The sequence below is a fragment of the Melospiza georgiana genome, chromosome 2 (genome assembly GCF_028018845.1).
Source record: "Melospiza georgiana isolate bMelGeo1 chromosome 2, bMelGeo1.pri, whole genome shotgun sequence".
Classification (NCBI taxonomy): domain Eukaryota; kingdom Metazoa; phylum Chordata; class Aves; order Passeriformes; family Passerellidae; genus Melospiza; species Melospiza georgiana.
The window spans coordinates 97,019,908-97,041,163 of NC_080431.1; the positions used below are offsets into that span (position 1 = coordinate 97,019,908).

At 58.3% G+C, this 21,256-nt stretch overlaps 2 protein-coding genes across 3 annotated transcripts in view; both read left to right on the plus strand.

Moving 5' to 3' along the window:
• The window catches only part of PDE2A (phosphodiesterase 2A), a 41,660-nt gene extending 36,492 nt beyond the window's left edge, over positions 1-5,168 (plus strand). The window contains exons 23-31 of the mRNA XM_058045773.1: positions 165-287; positions 391-478; positions 588-635; positions 743-817; positions 974-1,073; positions 1,292-1,404; positions 1,663-1,701; positions 1,847-1,953; positions 2,162-5,168. Coding sequence (XP_057901756.1) covers positions 165-287; positions 391-478; positions 588-635; positions 743-817; positions 974-1,073; positions 1,292-1,404; positions 1,663-1,701; positions 1,847-1,953; positions 2,162-2,387 — 919 coding nt within the window. The 3' untranslated portion in view covers positions 2,388-5,168. The remainder of the gene's footprint in view (positions 1-164; positions 288-390; positions 479-587; positions 636-742; positions 818-973; positions 1,074-1,291; positions 1,405-1,662; positions 1,702-1,846; positions 1,954-2,161) is intronic.
• Positions 5,169-7,073: 1,905 nt separating this feature from the next.
• On the plus strand, positions 7,074-20,315 carry LOC131097071 (beta-arrestin-1). Of its 2 annotated transcripts, XM_058045775.1 has the most exons (16): positions 7,079-7,345; positions 12,490-12,520; positions 13,004-13,064; positions 13,487-13,531; positions 13,875-14,071; positions 14,780-14,839; positions 14,959-15,026; positions 15,466-15,601; positions 15,681-15,765; positions 15,856-15,928; positions 16,249-16,386; positions 16,581-16,664; positions 16,859-16,882; positions 17,724-17,794; positions 18,166-18,217; positions 18,852-20,315. In XM_058045775.1, exons 1-16 carry the CDS (start codon positions 7,326-7,328, stop codon positions 18,961-18,963), a joined length of 1,257 nt encoding a protein of 418 aa, XP_057901758.1. In that variant the 5' UTR covers positions 7,079-7,325; the 3' UTR covers positions 18,964-20,315. The 2 variants fall into 2 exon arrangements, with proteins under 2 accessions (XP_057901759.1, XP_057901758.1); XM_058045776.1 differs by lacking the exon at positions 16,859-16,882 and having other exon boundaries at positions 7,074-7,345.
• Positions 20,316-21,256: the final 941 nt, after the last annotated feature.

Sequence of the window (21,256 nt, forward strand, 5' to 3'; positions counted from 1 at the left end):
CTTCCCTGTCCCCATCCCCCTCCCATCACTCTTCCCCAACCCTTCCCCATCCTCATCCCCATCCTGATCCCTATGCCCGTGCCTGTGCCTGCCTGGTGGGCACCTGGCAAGGTGGAGGTCCCTGTGGGGTGAGACCCACCCTGCATGGCTCTGCCCCTGTCCAGGTTCTGCCTGATGGTAAAGAAGGGGTACCGTGACCCTCCCTACCACAACTGGATGCACGCCTTCTCCGTCTCCCACTTCTGCTACCTGCTCTACAAGAACCTGGAGCTCGTTAACTACCTGGAGTAAGGCCAGGTGCTATCCCTGACCCTGTTCTCCAACCCCTGGCCAGGCTGGGTTGCTCCCTGCTCTCCTGCCTGCCTCAGTTTCCCTCCTCCCCCTCCCCAGAGACATCGAGATCTTTGCCCTCTTCATCTCCTGCATGTGCCACGACCTGGACCACAGAGGAACAAATAACTCCTTCCAGGTGGCCTCGGTGAGCCGAGCCCAGAGCTGGGATGGGCGAGGGGGGAGGAGAGGTATGGGGAGAACTGTGGGGGTCTTCACCCCCATAGTTCCATCATTCTGGCTGCTCTGCCTTGCAGAAATCAGTCCTGGCTGCGCTCTACAGTTCAGAGGGCTCTGTCATGGAGGTGAGATCCCCCACATCTCTCATTGCCCATCTCTCCTGGGTTCTGGCTGCGTGGCAGCATCCTTGCCTGCTCCCTGCCTGCTTTCACCGTCCTGCCTTCTCCCACAGAGGCATCACTTTGCCCAAGCCATTGCTATCCTCAACAGCCAAGGCTGCAACATCTTTGACCACTTCTCCAGAAAGGTGAGTCCCCCACCCAAACACCTCTCTCCTGCCACCCCCTGCCCATGCTGAGCCCCTGCGTCCTCTCCAGACCTCCCGCTCCCCATCCCTGGATCCCGGGGGGTGTGGGAGCTGGCAGGGGCACAGACCTGGTCACAGCAGCTGCCTTGCCCTCAGGACTATCAGCGCATGCTGGACTTGATGCGGGACATCATCCTGGCTACCGACCTGGCCCACCACCTCCGCATCTTCAAGGATCTCCAGAAAATGGCAGAAGGTGAAGATCCTCAATGGAGATTGGGATTGGGATTTGAGGGGTGGTAAGAACTCATCCCACCAAAGCTGGGAGGTTCTTATGTCAGGGGTGATAATGGCTGGGACATGACACAGAAGGTTCTGGCTGTCCCTTAAATGCTCACAATGTGGCATGAGGGGGGCTATGGAGCTCTGTCCTGAGCCCCCCATCCCAAGCCCTGCCCCACACTGTGCCCACAGTGGGATATGACTCCAAGAACAAGCAGCACCGCAGCCTGCTGCTCTGCCTGCTCATGACCTCCTGTGACCTGTCTGACCAGACCAAGGGCTGGAAGACCACCAGGAAGATTGCAGTGAGTGCCACACCACCGAGCTAAACCCCTGAATGCCACCTCAGAACCCACCTAGGCCACCTGCATGTCCCCAGGCACACACCTGCCCCTTGTGGAGTGGGTTCCTCCATGCAGGACCCTGGACCATGCAGAACCCAGTTTCTCCAAGCCAGACCATATCCCTGCTTGGTTCAGAGCTGTAGGGAGGGGTGTGGAGGGCAGTGGGGATGGGGGATCATCCCAGGCTGCACCCTCTGTGCTGACACCTGTCTCTTGCAGGAGCTGATCTACAAGGAGTTCTTCTCCCAGGGTGACCTGGTAGGTACCAGCTGGCAGGGTTGGGCTTGGCCAATGCTCCTAGACAGCACCAATGGGATGGGGGGGTGGGCAGTGGGCAGAGAGGTCTTGCCTGGGAGTGGGGGGAAAGCACCACTGGCACTGACCCTCCTCACCACCCATGCAGGAGAAAGCCATGGGGAACAGCCCGCTGGAGATGATGGACCGGGAGAAAGCCTACATCCCCGAGCTGCAGATCAGTTTCATGGAGCACATTGCCATGCCCATCTACAAGTGAGCCCCAGTGCTGGAGCTGGGATGGGGAGGACCCCCTGCCACCCCCACCTCCCTCAGGGTGGGATCGGGGGCTGTGTGTGCCAGGTCTGGCAGATGCTGGGGAGCGTTCCAGGCTGTGGGGATGGGGGTTGCAGTCAGCCAAGGGGGTTACACTGAAGTAAGGGGTGCAGCCCTGTGCTGATGGAATGCATCCCCCACTCCCCAGATTGCTGCAGGATCTCTTCCCCAAGGCAGCAGAGCTCTACGAGCGGGTGGCCAGCAACCGGGAGCAGTGGACCAAGGTCTCCCACAAATTCACCATCCGGGGGTTGCCCAGTAACAACTCCCTGGACTTTCTGGATGAGGAATATGACCCACAGGTCCCTGACCCCCAGCTCAATGGCTGCCTGGAACCTGAGGTGGGGCAGCCCGCTGAGGCTGGGGCCGAGTGAAGAAGGCGACGGGGGGGCCACAGCCATGGCTGGGCTGGGAGCATCCCCAAGCCTCATCCCCAGCTCATGGGGAGGAGGTTTGGGGGGATATCAGTGAATCTGGACTACCACAGCAAGGGCTGTGTGCTGCCAGCAGCTGCCACTGGTCCTTCCCCACCACTGAGTGACTATCTCCTCCCTCCAGGGTGGGTGTTCAGGTGTCCCGTCCACCCAGGAGTCCATGGGACACTTGCCTTGGTGGCTGGGAGCACCAAGGGACACGGTGGGGCTGGGGGATGGATGTGCTTTAAGCTGCCTTAAGACTGCAGGTCATGTCCCCATGGGGTGACAATAAGAACGATGTCCTTGGTGGAAGCACCCATGGAGGGCTCGGTCACCATGACATGGGTGTGCATGGGTCAGCAGGACAGAGGGGATGGAGTGGGGCAGGGTGGTGAGGGGCAGTGGGACAACTCTGGGGTGGCTGTAGAGCATATGGGGGGTGTTACGGAGATCTATGGGGACCATAGATCAGGTCCATGGAAGAAGGTTGGCTCCAGCTGGAGGAGGGAAGGGGCACCAGAGTGGGATGGCCACGGCCATGGGGATGTGCCTGCATCCCCTGCTGGGATCCACACTGGAGAACCAGCTGCAGCCTCTCCCTAGCAGCTGCTGAGCATCCTTTGGCTGAAAGCCCCACCCCCCCAGGACCCCTGAACCCACTCACCCATGGAAGGGCTCATATCTCACACAGCCCAGTCCCATGCAACCACACAACCACATCCCCTACAAGGGCTACACACCTGCCAAGGCTGGGGGTCCTGCTGCTGGTTTGCATGCACAGGGGAGGGAGGCTGTGCTCCACAGGGGGTCCATCTGGTCCCACACATCATCTTCACCTTCTGGTCCCACACATGTCCTTGCCATAGGCAGAGGAACATGGGTGTTCCTCTGAGGTGTCCACCCGGAGCCTCCTCACTGCAAGCAGCTTCTCTGCTTGGTGACCATGTTGTGAGTAACCCTAGCTCACAGTGGCTTCACAACTCCTGCCATACCAACCTCTGTGCACGGATCCTGACAACATTTGGGATCCTTCTGGTCTTGCAGACCACTGGACATGACCCCCAGTGGTCTCCTGTGGTCCATCTGGTCCTGCAGACCACCATGCATTGACCCTGCTATTTTCCTGTGGTCCCTCCAGTCCTACGTGGCACCATGCATGGATGCTGTTGATCAGCCATGGTTGATCTGGTCATGCATGGACCCTGGTGTTTTCCCATGACTCTCTCCTTGTCCTGACTGCCATGCATGCACCCCACCAATCTCCTGTGGTTTTTCTGGTCCTACAGACCACTGTGCATGGACCCTGCTGCCCTCCTGTGGTCTCCCCAGTCCCACAACCCAACCCATATGGACCCTCCCCATCCCAGGGGCTCTGCCAGCCCCCAGGGTCCGACCAGCTGTATGTGATCCTGGGCTCCATCACCCCAGCCAAGGCCACCTGAAACACCCCTGAGCAGGGGAACTGCTGGGGCAGAGCTGAAGAGGGGGCTGGGGCTGAGTGGGTGTGCTCAGCATCGGGGGATTAGGGTGCACTGAGCCCTCAGGCTGCATCATCCAGCTTGCGGGGGCTGGATGAGTCCACCACCACACCAGGGAAAGGCGATGGGAGCAGCAGGGTAAAATTCCAGGACTGCTGGCATTGGTGTTGGTTCTTTAGGGATCAAGAGTGCACGTGGGGCCCTTTGCCACCCCATGCCCACTGCTCTGCGGTAACCCATGGCACCATCCCCAGTGGTGCCACAGTGGGTCCCTCCTGGATTTGGGCTGCACGGTGGCTGCTTCTCTCCTTGGCTTGTCTGTGAGCAATGACTTGCCGGTGTTCTCGGGATACCTGGAGCGTGTCTGCAGGAGCAATGGGAGACCTCAACGCTGAGCTGCTCCACGTGGCTGAAGTGGCCTGAATTCCTTTTGCCTTACCTACTCGGAGATGCCTTTAGTGAGATGCTTTGCCTGAAGCCTGGTGGGACCCACCTGCTGACTGAGTCTTTCTGCTGGCCCATGGTTTTGCCTCCAAGACCCCCTTAAGCCCTCCCCCTTCCCCACACTGCCACAGGGGGTGGGGATGGTCCCAGAAGGCAGCGAACCCCCAAGCTGCAAGAGGAGGACAGCAGCCCCATCCCTGTTGTGTCATTGGCACAGCCCTGGCACAAAGGTGCCAGTAGGTACAACTGTTCAAAGACAGCCCCTGCATCCCAGTGCCGCCCAGGGATGCCTGACAATGCACACATCTCCCCATCCAACAGATGTGGGGGTGTCCTGCACTTGGGTTCTGCATCCCAGGTACCACACCGTGGTGGGGGCACACAGGGATGCCCTTTTCCCAGCTGTATCCCACTTTTCCAGCCCCTGCTGCTGGTGTGTGTAGGTAGTCAAAGCTTTCCCAGCTCCTGCCCCTGTATATACCCCTCTGGATAGTGAGGAGTGCAGCTCACAGCCAGCCCAGCTCACCCAGGAGTGTGCACAGGCGTGTGTGGGTGTGCAAACCTCCTCCAGCTTCTCTGTCCTGTCTTGCGGCACTGGTTGTTCTGGACTCCAATGGAGCCTAAGGAGGAGATGGCTTCTCTTTCTTCCTCTCCTCCTCCTTTTCTTATTCTCCTTCTTTTCTTCCTCCTCCTTCTCCTCTTCCTCCTCCCCCCACCTACTGTTTCTCCTCCTCCTGCTCCTTCTTTATTATTATTTCTCTTTTTTTGGTGGGTTTTGGTTTTCCTAAATAAATTTCATATGTCAACCTTCCCGTGACAGGTTGGTGGGTGGCCTTGTTGGAGTCCGGGGAGCTCCAATTGAAACTTATGAACACCAAAATCACTCTCAGGGGGAGAATCCAGCTTGGGCAGTGTAGCTCTGACTCCCCAGGAGGCTCCAGCCCCTCCTTGGATGTTCCACTCTCATGGAATGCTCCAATGCTGGGCCCCATCCAGCCTGGCAGCAGGGGGAGCTGGGCCTGGGGCAGGATCCAGCTTGGGCTGGGACTGCAGGGGGATCCTAGGCTGGAATGCAGGATCAGGCCTGTGTTGGGACCCCTCTGAGCCTGGGCAGGGACTGGGGCAGAATCCAGCTGCTCCTCTGGTTCCTGCAGCCATCCTTGCACAGCCCCAGAGGGGATCCCCTAGCCTGCCCATCATCCATCAGGACTGCAGCTTTCATTCCCGCCATCCGGCTAAGGAGCAATTTATCATCCAAAATCAATGCAGCACTTTCATCCCAGCCCAATCTGACAGCTTTTGGGCATTTTATACCCAGAGGAAAAGTCCCCAGAGGCTTTGGTGCTGGCACTCTCTGGCACTCCGTGAGCTGCCAAAATGGGGGTGAAAAACCGCGAAAAACTGCCCTAACTACCAAATGCTCCAAACTACCAAATGCCTCCATCCCGCTCCAAGCGCCGATTCAAATCCTGGGATTAAACCCTTTAATCCTCCGAACTAGTCCCAGAGCAGGGTTTATGGTTCCCAGCCAGGAGCTGCCCCACTTCTGCCTCTGCCACCGAGGGCTCTGTGCCCTTAGGTGACATTCCTGCCTGGATCCGTCAGGGTATCACTGCCTTCCTTCCAGACCCGCACCGCAGCCTCGGCCCGTCATTGCTTCCTGTCCTTTCGTCCCGGCTGATCCCTACGGTGGGGAGCAGGTTTCCCCAAGGATGGGGTAAAGCTGCCCCGTGGGTGGGGTGCACGTGTCCCCACAGTGGGCACAGGTGACATCGCGTGTCCATCCTCGGTCCCCTCCATCCGCCCCACGATGGGGCGGGATAGGAAGGGATGCTCCAGCTGGGGATGCACCTAGCACCGGGATCACCTGAATCCCCGTTCCCCACGGGCTGCTCCGCGACGGGAGGCGGGCGGGAGGGGGACACGGCCGACGGGGAGGGCGGGGCGGAAGGATGGACGTGTTCTTGCAAGGAAGGCGGATTCCATTGGAGAGGGGAGGGACACCTCGGGGGCGGGGTGTTCGCAAGTGCGTGTGTGTCTGTGGGTGTGCGTCTGTCTGTCTATCTGTGCAGGGGTTGTAGGCGCGCATGTGTACATGTGTGTGCACATGGGGGGTATGCGCACGTGTACACACTATTTTGTGTGCACGTGTTTGTGTGAGCATGCATGTTTGTGCACGTGTGTGCGCGTGAGTTCACGCGTGTGTGCATGGCGTCTGTATGCACGTGTGCGCGTGAACGTGCAAGTTGTGTCCCTCTGCCCACAGACACTTTGCACTCACACTGCCGCGTGTGTGCACACGTACGTGTCTCGGTGTGCCCTCAGACGTGTCCCGGCTGACACGCCGGTCTCCGTTCCCCACGCGCGTCCCCAGGATCACACGCGCGATTCTCCCCGCTGTGCCCGCGCAGCCGCTGGGGGGCGCCCCGAGCCGCGCGCGTGCTCCCGCCGCTCCGTGTGTGTGTGCGCGCGCACTGCCCCACACTCTCCTACCCCCTCACCGCCTTCCCGCCCACCCCGTGTCAGCCCGGTGCCCCCCCCGCCTCCCCGTATCCTCTCCCCGCCCGTGCGGCCCTTGCGCGCCGCCGCCCCCGGCCCCGGGGCCGCGCCGCTCAGGGGCGGGCGGAGGCGGCGGCGGCGGCAGCAGCGTCCGCACCGGAACCGGGACGGGCCGAGCCCTGCCGAACGGCTCCGAGCGTGTCCGAGCGGCTCCGAGAGGCTCCGAGCAGTTCCGAACCTGCCCGAGCGGTTCCGAGCGGCCCCGAACCGGCCGGCGTGGCGTCCGCCCGGGCCGAGCCGAGCGGTTCCGAGTGTTTCCGAGCGTGCTCGAGCGTTTCGAGCGGTTCCGAGCGGGCCCGAGCAGGGCCGCACCGGGCCCCGCGCCCGCCCCGCCGCCGCTCCCTCCACCATCCAGCCAGTAATTTTCCAAGCCCAGCCGGCGCTTCTCGGCTGAGCCCGCAGGATCGGCGGGGCCATGGGAGACAAAGGCACCCGGTGAGTGAGGACCGGGACAGAGCGGAGCATCCCGGGGGGGCATGCCCGGCAGCGGCGGGGGAGGGGTGGGACAGGCGCTGCCCGTGCCCTGCGCTGGAGCTGGTGGTCCCCTGAGGTGGCCCCGCTGCTGGGATATGGCGCTCCCCGAGCCGTAGTGAGCATCCAGAGACCGGGGGCGTCACTGCTCCCTCCCCATCAGATTTGGAGCCTGCATGGATTTGGGAATGGGGGAGGCTGTTGTCATCGCGGTGACGCCGGGGGACCCAGGCCCTGATGTCACTCCCGGCATGCGGCACAGCTGGGGGTGTCAGGGAGCACGTGCCAGCCCTGGAACACCGGGACACGAGGGCCTGCGACGCCTTCATCCCATGGGAATGCTGCCATGGGGATGCTGTCTTTTAGGGGCCCCTGTGCAGAGGTGGATGGGGACCCCCCCTGTGCCCCCCAGGGCTCCAGGTGCAGACGGTGGCAGGGCCTGGTGCACATCCTGCAGGGATCTGTTGGGATTTGGGGGAGAGCTGCAGGGCCCGTGGGGCTGCACATCCTGCAGGGAGCTGTTGGAATTTGAGGGAGAGCTGCAGGACCTGTGAGGGTACACATCCTGCAGGGAACTGTTGGGATTTAAGGAAAGCTGCAGGACCCATGGGGCTGCACATCCTGCAGGGAACTGTTGGGATTTGAGGGAGAGCCTGATGACCCCTGCCAGCCCTTGCAGGGAGGCCTGGGTGTGTGACATCCGCTCACAGGTGTGACATCCTGTGACATCCGCTCGCCCGCTGGCACTGGCAGAGCGGTCAAGGTGTTGACAGTCCCATTCCTCGCCCCAATCCCTTTCTGCCCCCTTAGCCATTAATCACGGAGGATCAGGGATTTCAGAGTGCTCCTGCTCACCCCTCAACACCATGGCCCTCCCTTTGCTCATCCCCATGTCCCCTGGCAGCAGGATCAGGGGCTTTGGTGCAGCCTCTGCTCCCCCCCACCATGGCCACGGCGTGAGAGAAGGGTGAGGGGGTCTGGCCTGCCTGGGCAGAACCTTCCAGAAGCATTGCAGTGTTTTGGAGTGGCAGGATGGGAGCTGTGGGTGCCTGTTGAACTCATCCAGCATTCTGGGAAGCGGCTGTTGCTGCTGCCGGCCTGCTGCTGGGTGTTGGTGCCCCAGCCATGGCTGACAGCATCCGCTTCCTCCTTGCTCAGTATCCTGAATTCTTGAGAATTTGTATTGCGTTCCTGGGGCTGGCAGGCAGCCCCACAGATCAGGGGGCTGGAGCAGCCACTGCATCCCCCCCAATGTCTGGGTGCACACCCCAGGATGCAGCTAGATTGGCCTGCAGGGTTTTTCAGGTGCCAGGGGGAGCTTGGTGAGCAGCATTCCCATCAGCAGGCGTGCCGGCAGGAGAGGCATGAGCTGATCTTCTCCCTGCCTACGCAGCGGGTACCGTGGGAGCTGGGGGAGGGTGAGGGGGGAAGAATTAGGCTGACAAATCCCTCTTCCACTCCAGTTCGGATCTCCAAACCCAAATCCACTGGGTTTGATCAGGAGGTTCAGCTGTGGGAGCTGATTTACTATCCCCAAAAGCCCATTTTGGCTGATTCCTGCTGTGGCAACCCACTTTTCTTGGGAGTCACCAGTGGGAAGAGCTGGAGGATACAGCTGAGTTGGTGGCTGTTGGCATCATTGATCACCTTTCCCTGCTTTTCCCACTCAGCACCCAGCCAGGGCAGCTGCAGCCCCACACAGGATGCCCAGCTACTGGAATTCCTGGCTGCTGGGATTCCTAGCCTGTGGCTTGAGGGTGGCTTCCTGGTGGCTGGGAAGTGCTGCAGTGCTTCTGGTACACCAGAGCCCACCTTGGCTGGCATTAAGCACCCCTGGCACCGTTCCTCTGGCCCAGCAGTACCATCCAGCCCCTCTGCAGCATTCCACCACAGCGCCTTGCTGCTAGGGGGAGACCCTCACCTACCGCCAGACCTGCTGCTCAGCCCCTCCACCACCCTATTCATCCCCCTAGGTGAAGCCATAGGGTGTGGGAGCAGGACAGGGATCTCCACTGGGAAGAGAAAGAGAGGGTAGCCCAGGACTCCTGCTTCCTGGATGTTGTTTGGAGAGCAAACTCTGGTAATAACAGCAGGATCCAGACACATCCCGGATCCCAGAGCTCAGGCGTTTCCTTGCCAAGGAAGTTGGTGGAGCTCTGACCCAGCTGCTGGGGGATGCTGCTGCTGACCCTGGGAGGGGATAGACAGACAGATGAATGCAGCAGGGATGCAGAATGCAGCACTGGGCCTGTGGCATGCTCTTGCTTTGGGATTGGCTGGCATGGTTCTCCAGGCTTGTCCAGGCACAGCTGGCATGGAGCTTCTGGCCGCCACCGCGGGGTTGTGCCGGTGTGTGTGATGTGGTTGCCGGTGGTTCCATTATCCCTGGAGGTCCCTTCTAACGTGGCCCTAGCTAATTAGATCTGCCAGCCAACCTTGTTAGCATGAGGGCTGGCAAAACCCCTGAATCCTCTGCCCGGGGTTCAAAGGCAATCAATGGTGTTGCCATCGGATCCTGTTCCGATGCCTAGGGGAATTAAATCCTCATAAATCTTCCAATCAAGATCCAACAGACCCCACTAATAATAGCCCTGGCTGGGTGCCTAACAAGCTCATTAAAGGATGGGATCCATGGCAGGGAGAGGGCAGGCGGGATGGGATGTGGCTGTGTGGCAGTGTGACAGGCTCAGGGGGCACTGGCACTGCCAGCCCAGGGCATGAGGCCCCAAGGCTCTGATGGGCAGCAGCAGAGGCCACTTCCTGCCTCATGTCTCCAGGATTTCGACACCAGGAAGGGCTGGAGGGGGAGGGAAGGCTTCACACTTCCTCCTTTCCTCCCTCTAGATCCGGAGGCGGGTGACGGTCACCCCGCTGGCAGCAAGAGGCCAGCGTGTCCCCATGTGCCCCTTCCCTTCTGTCACCCGTGCTGCAGGGGAGGTGTGAGCTCCTGGGGCCAGGCAGGGCTGCTGCACCCACAGGATGAGGGCACAGCACACTCATGTACCCACAGTGGGGAGCCAGCCTGGGCTCCTGCATGCACAGGGTGCAGCTGTGCAGCTCTTGCATTCTGTGGAGCTTCTGCACCCATAACCTGGGGCTTCTGCACCTGCAGTGCGTGGCTCAGCAAGGCTCAGGCTCCATGGGGCCTGTTCCAGTGTGGTGCCAGCACGAGTATGTGCCAGGCAGGGTGGTGAGGAATGGCTTCGTGCAGCACCTGCCATCAGTCTCACTCGCACTGGCTTCATTAGCAGGAATGTTAGTGCCTTCAGGGCTGGCTGGGAGCACCACCCGTGTCACAGGGGCTGGCAGTGGCACCCACTGAGCCTCCAGCCTTCCCAGTGCACTCAGGTTGTGATCCAGCGTGCTGGACCCTCTTTGGGGCTTCCCCTGGGAGCTGGACTGTGGGGTGTGGGGTGACAGGCTGTCAGGGGATGCTCCTTATCCTGCTCTGAAGTAATGCCTCATTAATTACCCATGAGAATCCTGCTGTTAGTTGCTCTGGGCTCTCAGGAGGATGCATTCATTGCCCCTCCATCCCTGACTATGAAGACTGATCCTCCCATGGCTTTCAAATCCCAGAAACTGTGGGGTGCTAATGCCCTTCCATGGCAAGCTGAGGCCTTTATCTCCCCAAGTTACTTAATTGGAACAGCTTAAATTCCCATTAAATTCCCACTAACTCCACCTTTCTTTGCACCAGCACAGGATCACACCTTCATCAGCAAACCCTCATGACAAACATCCTACTGTGGAAGTGCTTTCCCATTTTGGCTGGGAAGAGTCCCAGCCAAATCCCCCAACCCCCACAGGGAAAAGCCATCCAGGAAGAGCCAGCAGGATGTTCCTGATGCTCCCAGTGGCTTGGGACAGCCAGAAGGATGTCCCCAATATTTTATGTGTGTGGCAGAGGGTTCCTGTGGCTTATCTGGGGACAAGGGAACGAGGGCCCCCAGCCCCCACACTCCCTTATCCAGACCAGATCCTGCTTCCTGGGCAGAGCCTGGCCAGGCTGTGCTGGTCCCCATGGCTCTCAAGAGAGGGATGTGGAGGCTTGGCCGTGCAGGAGTGCACAGATAGGATACAGGGAGGTGGGGACAGAGCATTTCAGGGATATGGGAGTGAGGGGTGTGCCCACACATCTCCTGATGCATCCTCCCCCATTGCTGGGGTGGTGGTCACCCCCAGGCTGCAACCCAGCAGCTGCTGCTTCCCTGCCTGCCCCTGGCTTGGTGTGGGCAGCTGCAGGCACTGGGGTGGCTGAGGGGTCATCATCCACTAGCAACCTTTGACATTTTGGCAGAGCCAAGCAGCTGCCCTGGGAAATTGGGTTTTTTCCAGCCTAAAACCACTACTAATCTTCCCGGATGGTTTTAATGGAATTTAAAGGCGAGGAAGGATTATCTGAGGAGAGCCCATTATGGGTGGCTTCGTGCCAGGGCAGGCTCCAAAATATCTGGCAGCACCAGGCACCCTACCTGCCTCTGCCCACTTCCTGCCTGCAGCAGGCAGGCTGGGAATGCTCTGGCATTCCCCAGCAGTGGCATGTTGGATTCACATCCTTTCTCCCATATCTCTGTGGGGTGTTCCAGAAGGATTTTGGGAGTTGAGAGGGGTGTCTGGGGGCTAGTTCCATTGTTTGGAATGGCAATAAAAAGCCCTGGGGACAGGAGCACCCAGACTTTTCTGCTTCTCCAATGGCTTTGGGATGCATCCATGTGAGGTAATGGTGAGGTGGGTTCATCCCATGGGATGCTCCCATCCTGTGCATGCCTTGACCCCATGGTCCCACATACTGTCCCCAGGGCCAGGTGGGTGCTGGGGTGCTGCTGCCTTTCACAGTGGTCTCTGGGCACCATCCTTAGGTGAAGGGGTGGGCTGAGATCCTGATGCCTCCATTATCCAAAGCTGGGTCCTGGCAGTGGGTGCTGAGGGTTGGATGCACCTGGCACCATGGGGCTGTGCCAGTGGATGCTTCTTCCCCCAGGGACCCTTCCTGAAGGGGGGGGAAAGCTGGACAGCTCCATGGGCAGGGAGCCAGGAGTAGAGGGGGGTTCAGGAGTGGGGGGTACCCCTCGCTCCAGCACTCACCTCCCTTTGCTGTTTTGCAGGGTGTTTAAGAAAGCCAGTCCTAACGGGAAGGTAAGGGGGACATGGTGGGGGGAACCACGGGGTCACAAACATGGCTGGGAGTGGGGGTGGGCATGTCCCTGAACCCTGTCTGCCTCAGCATCCTGCCAGGGTGGCAGGAAGGGAAACTGAGGCACAGTGGGGCTGGTGGGCGGCTTTCCCAAGGTCAGGAGTCAAGCAGACAGGTTTTGGAGTGCTGGGGTGCAGGTGACTCTGCCTGTGGGGGTTTTGGGTCAGGCAGCAGCACTCCACTCCTGACAGTGGAGTACAAACCCCTGGGGTGCCACCCGAGAGTCCCCAAATGCAAAGTGTCTCCTGTTCTGGGGACTTCTGGTTCCAGGCTGTCACTGGAATGGGGTGGGATTGGCTTTTGGCTACCACAGGGACAGAGTGACACTGGGGATGATGAGGGCTATAGACCCCAGTGGGTGGTGACAACATGGGGGACTTGGGGGGTCTGCTCTGTGCACCCTGACACCTTGTTCTCCCCTGCAGCTCACTGTCTACCTTGGGAAGAGGGATTTCGTGGACCACATTGACGTGGTGGACCCCGTGGGTATGTGGTGGCAGGAAGGGGACCTCAGTTGTAGGGAAATGCATGCCAGGATGGGCTGGGCTGTCTGGGAAGGATTTTGGGGAGCAGAAAACAGCTGATTTGGGATAATGTTCATGTCCTGCTGTGGCTTTGCATATGTCCTGGGTGTGGTAGGTGCAGACTGTCCCTGCTAGCAGTGTGTTGCTCCCAGGCCCCAGCTGGCAGCTTGGAGGTGATGACTCTCTGTGTAAAGGGGGAGTATGTCCCCCCTTAACTGTGCTGGTGTGCCCCCAAACCCTTCCTCTATGTTCCTCTCTAACCCTACCAGCATGTCCTCTGACCCTGCCATTGCATTCCCTGACCCTGCCATCGTGTCCCCTAACCCTGCCAGTGTGTCCCCCCCGTCCCCATGGCACATTTCTGACCTGGCTATTCTGTTGCAGATGGAGTAGTGCTGGTGGATCCTGAATACCTGAAGGAGAGAAAAGGTAATGTCTAACCCTGGGGCCACAGAAGTGGCACTGCCACAGGGTGATGCCAGCATCCCCATGCAATCCTACCCAGGCATTGGCATCTCTGGGCTCTTTGGTGACAATTTCCAGCCCCTGTCCCCACGACAGATTCCCTGTCCTGTGGAGAATGGGGGTGCTGTGGTGGGCATCCAAAGGCACAGCTGGCTGCTGAATCCTCGTCTTCTCAACATGGCCTGTCCTCAAGCCACTGCTTCCCAGTGCTGGTGGCAGGATGCCACCTTGCCTTGGTGCCCCCATGCCATGATGGTCCCTCCATGACCCACACCCTGCTCCAGCCTCCCCTTGTCACCCTCTCCAGTGTTTGTGACGTTGACCTGCGCCTTCCGCTATGGCCGTGAGGACCTGGATGTGCTGGGGCTGACCTTCCGCAAGGACCTGTTCGTGGCCAACTCCCAGGCCTTTCCCCCGGTCCCCGAGGACAAGAAGCCCCTGACACGGCTGCAGGAGCGGCTCATCAAGAAGCTGGGCGAGCACGCCTACCCCTTCACCTTCGAGGTACCGTGCTCTGGGCTGCTTGAAGGGACAGTGAACCCTTTGGTGGGGACAGCAGGGTCCCATCTGGCCCTGTGGGGTCGTGCTTGGGGTTGATCTGTGATCAAGACACAACTTCTCGTGGTGGATCTTCAAACTCGTGAGCAGAAAGTAGCCACCAGTAGGGAAACTGCCAGTCTGTGTCAGCACCAGGGGGTCCATGGTAACACTGGGAATCCATGCCAGCACTGGACAGCTCTGGTAGGGAATGGGGTGGGGGTAGATCCCCTGCTCCTCTGATTTCCCCAGCAAAGCTTTGGCAATGCTGGCCACTGTGGGATGTGAGCTGCTGGCATCTTGCCATTGTCATAACCGTGTAATGAGAGTGATGCTGGAAAATAAAACAGCTCAAGGCACGTTCCACAGCAGCCCTGTCCTGTTTGTGGTTTGTACGTAGCCCCCGGCTGGCAACAGCCACCCCCTCTGGAGCTCTGTGACATTTTACAGTGCTCAATCCTATGGCCTCAAAAATGTCCCTGATGCCCTGATTTCTCAAAATCCCCAATTAATTAAAACCCTCTAAAATAATGTACTTTTGTAACACTTTGGGATTTGGGAAATGCAATAGTAAAATGAGGAAATCCTTCCCGTATTTCCCTCTTTCCATTGTGGATAGGATAGGGAAGTACTGGTAGCCCCCCAGAAAGCTCCTCACCCCCCTTTCCCTTCCAGATCCCCCCCAACCTGCCTTGCTCCGTCACACTGCAGCCAGGCCCAGAGGACACGGGGAAGGTAAGGTCCCCCATGTTCCCATGCCACAAGGCTGTGGTGAGTGGCCACTGCTGGGGTCACCTCTTTGGGGAGTGCAAAAGGGTTTCTCTGCCTCCTTCTCCCCCATTCCTGGTTTTCAGGCCTGTGGAGTGGACTATGAGGTTAAAGCTTTCTGTGCTGAGAACCTGGAGGAGAAGATCCACAAGAGGTAAGCAGAGGGGATCCATCCAGCCTGGGTGGGAACAGCATCCTCCTGGTACTGGCAGCAGGAAAGGGGCACTGCAGTTTGTTACCCACCTTGGGTGAGATGTTTTCCAGAATAGGATAGAGTTGTTACCCAGGAAGGGGCTTGGATGGGGATATTTTCCACAATGAGGCTGGGATGGAGGTGTTCTCCAGGGTAGGGATGGGTCAGAGAACATCTAAGGGCTGGGATATCCATCACTGTGCAAGGAGCCCAACACCTGCTGTGGGCAACCTGGCCCAGCCATAGGGCTTTCCCCTTGTAGCTCTGGTGGGCATCCAGACAAGACCTTCCATTACATCCTTCTGACCCAGCAGACCAGAAGAAAAGAGGGATTTGACCCAGAATGGGCCAAGAAAGAGGGTAGCCTGTGGGCAGCCTGAGTTCTCTTGTCTTCCCCCAGGAATTCGGTGCGCCTGGTGATCCGTAAGGTCCAGTATGCACCAGAGAGACCCGGCCCCCAGCCCATGGCAGAGACCACCCGGCAGTTCCTCATGTCAGACAAGCCTCTGCACCTTGAGGCATCCCTGGACAAGGAGGTGGGCAGGGACTGGGGAGTGTACACTGGTGGGGTGACCCTGGAGACCTCACCATCCTCTCTGTTCTGCTGCCCTACAGATATACTACCACGGGGAGCCCATCAGCGTCAACGTGCACGTCACCAACAACACCAACAAGACAGTGAAGAAAATCAAGATCTCAGGTGAAGAGTAGAGCCCCACCCTGCTGGTGTCCCTGTTCCTATCCCTGTGGGGGCGTACCCTGATCCCCATCTCGCTGTGTCTCTCCCCAGTGCGTCAGTATGCTGACATCTGCCTCTTCAACACTGCCCAGTACAAGTGCCCAGTGGCTGTGGAGGATGCCGAGTGAGTACTGGCTCCTTGGAGCCCTGGAGACCTCTGGGGGGTCTTGGAGGAGCATTGGAGGTCTCCTGCCCCAGTGCAGTCCCACTGGGATGTTGCACTTGGGAAGCAGGAACCAGTGGGAGGAACAGGGAGATGGAGACCTTTTTTCTGGTGTCATCTTGGGGATGTCACCCTCTGCGTCCTCCAGGAAAGAGATGTTTATCAGTCTGTGGCAGGGATGGGAATATGTGGAGTTCACCAGGCTAAGATGGAGATGTCTTGGGTGGCCTGTGGGGCTGTGGGTGGCTGGGGCTCTGGCTGACCTTGGAAATGATCTCCAGTGATATGGTGGCCCCGAGCTCGACGTTCTGCAAAGTCTACACCCTGACCCCCTTCCTTGCCAACAACCGGGAGAAGCGGGGGCTGGCGCTGGATGGGAAGCTCAAGCACGAGGACACCAACCTGGCCTCCAGCACACTGTGAGCCCCTCTACCCCCCAGGGCTCCTGCCTCCCCTGCAGCGTGGGGGCAGGACCTGGCCCTGGGGGGCATCCAGCCCCTGCTCAGGGGTGATGCTTGGGGTGGAGGAGATCCCATGGGGGGACCTCCGGGAGGACAGGGGGCTGGTCCCCATGGACATTCCCTCACTTATGCCCACCTGCCCCTTCCTCCAGATTAAGAGATGGAGCCAACAAGGAGATCCTGGGCATCATTGTCTCCTACAAGGTGAAGGTGAAGCTGGTGGTGTCACGAGGAGGGTGAGTGTTGGGCACCCCCCACCGTGCTGCACCTCCTCTCTAACCTTGGGACTGGTCTGTGCTGCAGGTGGGGCCCCATCATCCTTAAAGCTCCCCTGGGACTAAGCAGCATGGGTGGGACAAAAGGTGTGTGGGGTTGTGTGTCCTTGGGAGGGGACAGTGACTAACGTGTTGTATCCTTTGACTCATGCCAGCCTGCTGGGAGACCTCGCCTCCAGGTAACACCGCACTCCCCCCAGCGCCCCCTGATCCTCACTGCACCCCCTCAGCCCCTCAGGGTGCTACCTGATCCCATGCCTGTCCTGGGAATTCCACTGTGTTGGAGATGCTGTCTCACCTAGAGCAAAAAGCCTGGCAGAGGTGGGGCTGGGGTGATGTTGCTGGGAATGCTGGCAGGGTTTGAATTCTGCATCATCCTACTTGTACTGGAGTGAGAGGCCTGTGGGTACTGCTGGGGAGTGAGCAGGGCACAGAGGTGGCTCCATAGGGCTAAGCATCTCTGGATGTGGGGAGGCAAATCTCTGGGGCTTCCTAGGTCTTCATCCTCACATCACTTCCCACAGGGAGGTCCCTACAGGGACCGTGGGACTACTCATCCTCTTTTGGGACACTTCTCTCTGAGCTCTGTCCTACTTGCCCCTGGGTGTGGCTGTGCTTAGGCTGTCATGCCCTGATGCCACCATGGCCACTGAGCACTGGGAAAACTTGGTGCACCTCCTGCCATTCCCATGGCACTGCTGGCTGCAGCCTAAGCTCAAGGAATTTTGGATACCCCCCAACAGCTGCTAAAGACAGATTTTTGTCATGCAGCTCTCCCTCCTGATGCCCCTCTGCTTCCCAGGGGGCCTGTGCTGATCCCCCACCTTGGTGTCCATGCTCAGCCAAGAGGCATGAGAGCTGCTGAGCAGCTCCATGGAGATTGACACAGGGGTTTGCCCAGCTTTGTGGTCTCTATAGCAGCTCTAATGGGGGTGCTGTTCTGCTCCCCCTCTGCAAATTTGCCTTGCTCTACATGTAAAGTGCAGGCAGGCCTGTGCTTTACCCTGGTGTCTCTTCCAGCGACGTTGCAGTGGAGCTGCCCTTCACGCTGATGCATCCCAAACCCAGGGAGGAGCCAGTACACCGGGACAGTGAGTGTCTGTCCCTGAGTGACAGGGGCAGCATCCCTGGGTGTGGGTGGGGGCAAAGGGAGCCAGTGAGGCTGCATGGAGGGAGACTCTTGCCTCCTGTTGGCCCTGTTCATAGGGCCTCAGCATTAAATGGGGGTGCTCCCATCACCCCCGTGTCGCCAAACTCCGGGGGGGTTGCATCCACACACTGGAAGTGGTGATGACTCCAGGGGAATCTCAGCCACCCCAGTGGGATGGCAATGATGGCGGGGTGGGGGGGTCCTTGCCCACCCTGGTAGGAGGGCAGAGATGATCCTGGGGAAGGTGTCACCCACCTCGGTGGGATGGCACTCACCACCCTGTGACTAATCTTGTGTCATCCCTTTGTTCAGTTCCAGAGAATGAAGCGCCCATAGATACAAATCTGATAGAGCTTGATACAAAGTAAGAGACTAAAATACACCCCTCCCCCAATTCCCACATGTCCTGTGGGAATGTGAAACATGGCGGTTGCATGGCACCCCCCCAATTCTCTAACACCTGCTGTGCCATGGGATTGGCACGTGTGATTAACCCCACGCATGTCACCTGTAATGCATGACGTGTGCTGTTCCCCTCTCTCTTCTCTCCTCCTTCACCCTTCCCTGCATGGCTTTCCAAAAAACAGGAGAAACTGCAGTAAGAGGCCGCCGGGATCGTGTTGGGGTGCGGGAGGTTGTTGCCACAGCGTTCCAAGGGCTGGTGATATGTTTGGGAGGTTTTAGGGTACTTAACCCACCCAGCTACTTCCTGCCGGTCTGTGGTTCCCCCAGAGTGGGACAAATGCCCATGGCTCTGGTAAAGCTGCACCTGCTGGAGAGCTTGGGGTCTCTTTTTGGGGTGCATTGGGCAAATATTTAATAAGGCTTTGAAAACCAAGGCTGTTTGCTAGGGATGGGAAGTTTTGGGGCCCCCTGAGCTGCTGTAACATGGTGGTGGTGCTAGTTGAGCTCACTGGGTAAGCTGGGACAGCTTTGTGGGAGAGGAGGTGTTTCACCTTGCACCCCACCTAAACCCACTTCCCTTGTGTCCCCACTAGCGATGATGACATTGTGTTTGAAGACTTCGCCCGCCAGCGACTGAAAGGCATGAAGGATGACAAGGAGGATGAGGAGGAGCGGACAAATTCCCCACAGCTCAACGACAGATAAGCGAGCCCCCCCCAGCTCGCCACCCTGCCCCAGGGACACCCCTACATTAGGCTGCTTCTCTTTTCTATAATTAATTCATTTTGTTTTCTACCTGTACTGGGAGCCTACCAATTGCCCGATGGCCACAGGACCTATAACCGTCCAGCTGTGCCGTGTTGTCTCTTCATCCAGCTGCCAGAGCTGCTGTTTCCCGTGCAGGGCACGGCCAGGGAGGTGCTGGAGGCACTGGGGCTCACTATAACTCCGTCCCTGTCCAGCCTCCTGCCATTCACTAGAGCCCTTTACTATGAGATGCCCCTTTTATGAGTTTTATATAAGCCCAGTCTCAACAGCAGTTTGCTACAGGGAGGGAGGGTGCAGCAGAATTGGGGGGGGGGGTTTAGGCAGCCTTCTCATGGGAAAAGGCACCTGTGCACTTTGGTGTCCCTTCCTTTCACCCATGACCAATCCCGCTCTGTCCGGCCCTGCTGCATGTGTTCCCTCCCTGGGATGCATGAGCCTGGCTTTGACTTTGGCCCCTGCCCCAGCTGCTCCAAACAAAGGGGGTGGGCAGCACCTGCCCTTTTCTTCCCCCAAGTCCCCCCAAAGTGGCCAACCCCAGGGGTTCTCTCAGCTGCATCTGTTTTCACACCAGTATAATCTCCCTGGAGGAAACCAGCTTAGAGCTGGGAGCTGCTGGTGCCAGGTTAAGGTGGCAGAGGGGACCCTGTGGGTCTGTGCTATTCCCCACACACTGCTTGCTCTGGGAGAGGCCTCAAATGCCTCTTCACAGCCATGGCAGTGTTGTGGCAGAACAGCCTTGTTCCCCATCAGGATGTTGCCAGGGATACTTTTGTCCTGCCAAGCTGCAAAGCCCCCCTGGTTGATGTTTCGCTCTGCCTGCATGGGATCCAGCACCTGTTTGGGGGTAGGGGAGAATCAGGGCTTTTGCCACCCTAATCAGTGTTTTAACAGATGCTTGTACCTCCCAGATTGGTGGTGCCTGGACCTCCTCTCCCCTCCGAGGGTCTCTGGTCTCCCACCATTCACTGAGAGGCCATTCCCACTATTTATTGTGCTGTTGCAGTCAGCGTTGTCATCTGAGAGCATTTTGTAGGGATAGCTCCATCCCCCCCACCCTGTTTGTGGGGTGCTGAGCTGAGCCCACCCCCCTCCCCCCCGTAATTTTTGAGTAAAGCTGATGGGCAGCGTGGTACTTCTTTTTGTAAAGTGGTTCCTTTGTACTGATCATTGATACCTGCTGCTTTGGTTTCTCCACCCTGTCTGTGATGTTTCTGTGTTCTGTCAAATAAATTATTCTAGTTTATTAAACTCAGAAAAAAATAGAAAAAAAGAAGAAACAGTAAAACACAGTCCCAATGCCTGGACACTTTTCTTGGCTAAGGATGGGGGAACTGGCACAGGCAGCAAGTCACAGAACCATAGAATGGTTTAAGTTGGGAGGGACCTTGAAGCTTATCCAGTTCCATCCTCCCTGCCATGGGCAGGGACACCTTCCAGTAGAGCAGGTTGCTGAAAGATCCATTGAACCTAGCCATGAATACTTCTAGAGATGGGGCAGCTTCTCTGGGCAACCTGTGCCAGGGCCTCACCATGCTCGTTTTTTCCCTCCTGCACAAGGACCAGGGAGCAGCAGCTACCTGCCCTGCTCATGCCACCCCATGCCACTGATGACAGCCTCCCTGGTGTGCATGCAGAGGAGCCAAGGAGGAGAAGAAGGATTCTGTATCCCACAGCAGGGACTGGGCATTATTTTGGAGATGAAATGCATGGTCATGCAGTACTTGATGAGCACAGGGCACTAACAACCTGCTTGTTAAACAAGCCATGTCCAGTCTGTGTCCTGCTGAGGAACTGCTCAGAGCTGATTGTTTTAATGATCACACAATCATGGAGGTTGGAAAAACCCTCTAGGATCATAGAGTCCAGTGGTTCCCAGTTGTCCCTGCCAAGGCTGGGACCATATCTCCATAGACCACATAAAAAACCACAGACCACATAAACCATACCTCCAAGAGCCACATCCAAACATCTGTTAATGGTGCAGGGAGCTTCTCATCCCCTTTGAGAGCAGCAGGAGCCAGTACTGGGGAATGAGCCAAGTGACACCTCCATTTCTGGACCTGAATTTGGAGAGTCCCTCATGGAAGGGCTGTGGTTTGTCCCCTCACAGCCAAGGAAGGAGAAACCCTGCCTCAAGTTGTGCCAGAGGAGGTTTAGATTGGATATTAGGGAAAATTCCTTCCCTGAAAGGATTGTTCAGCCTTGGGACAGGCTGCCCAGGGCAGTGGTG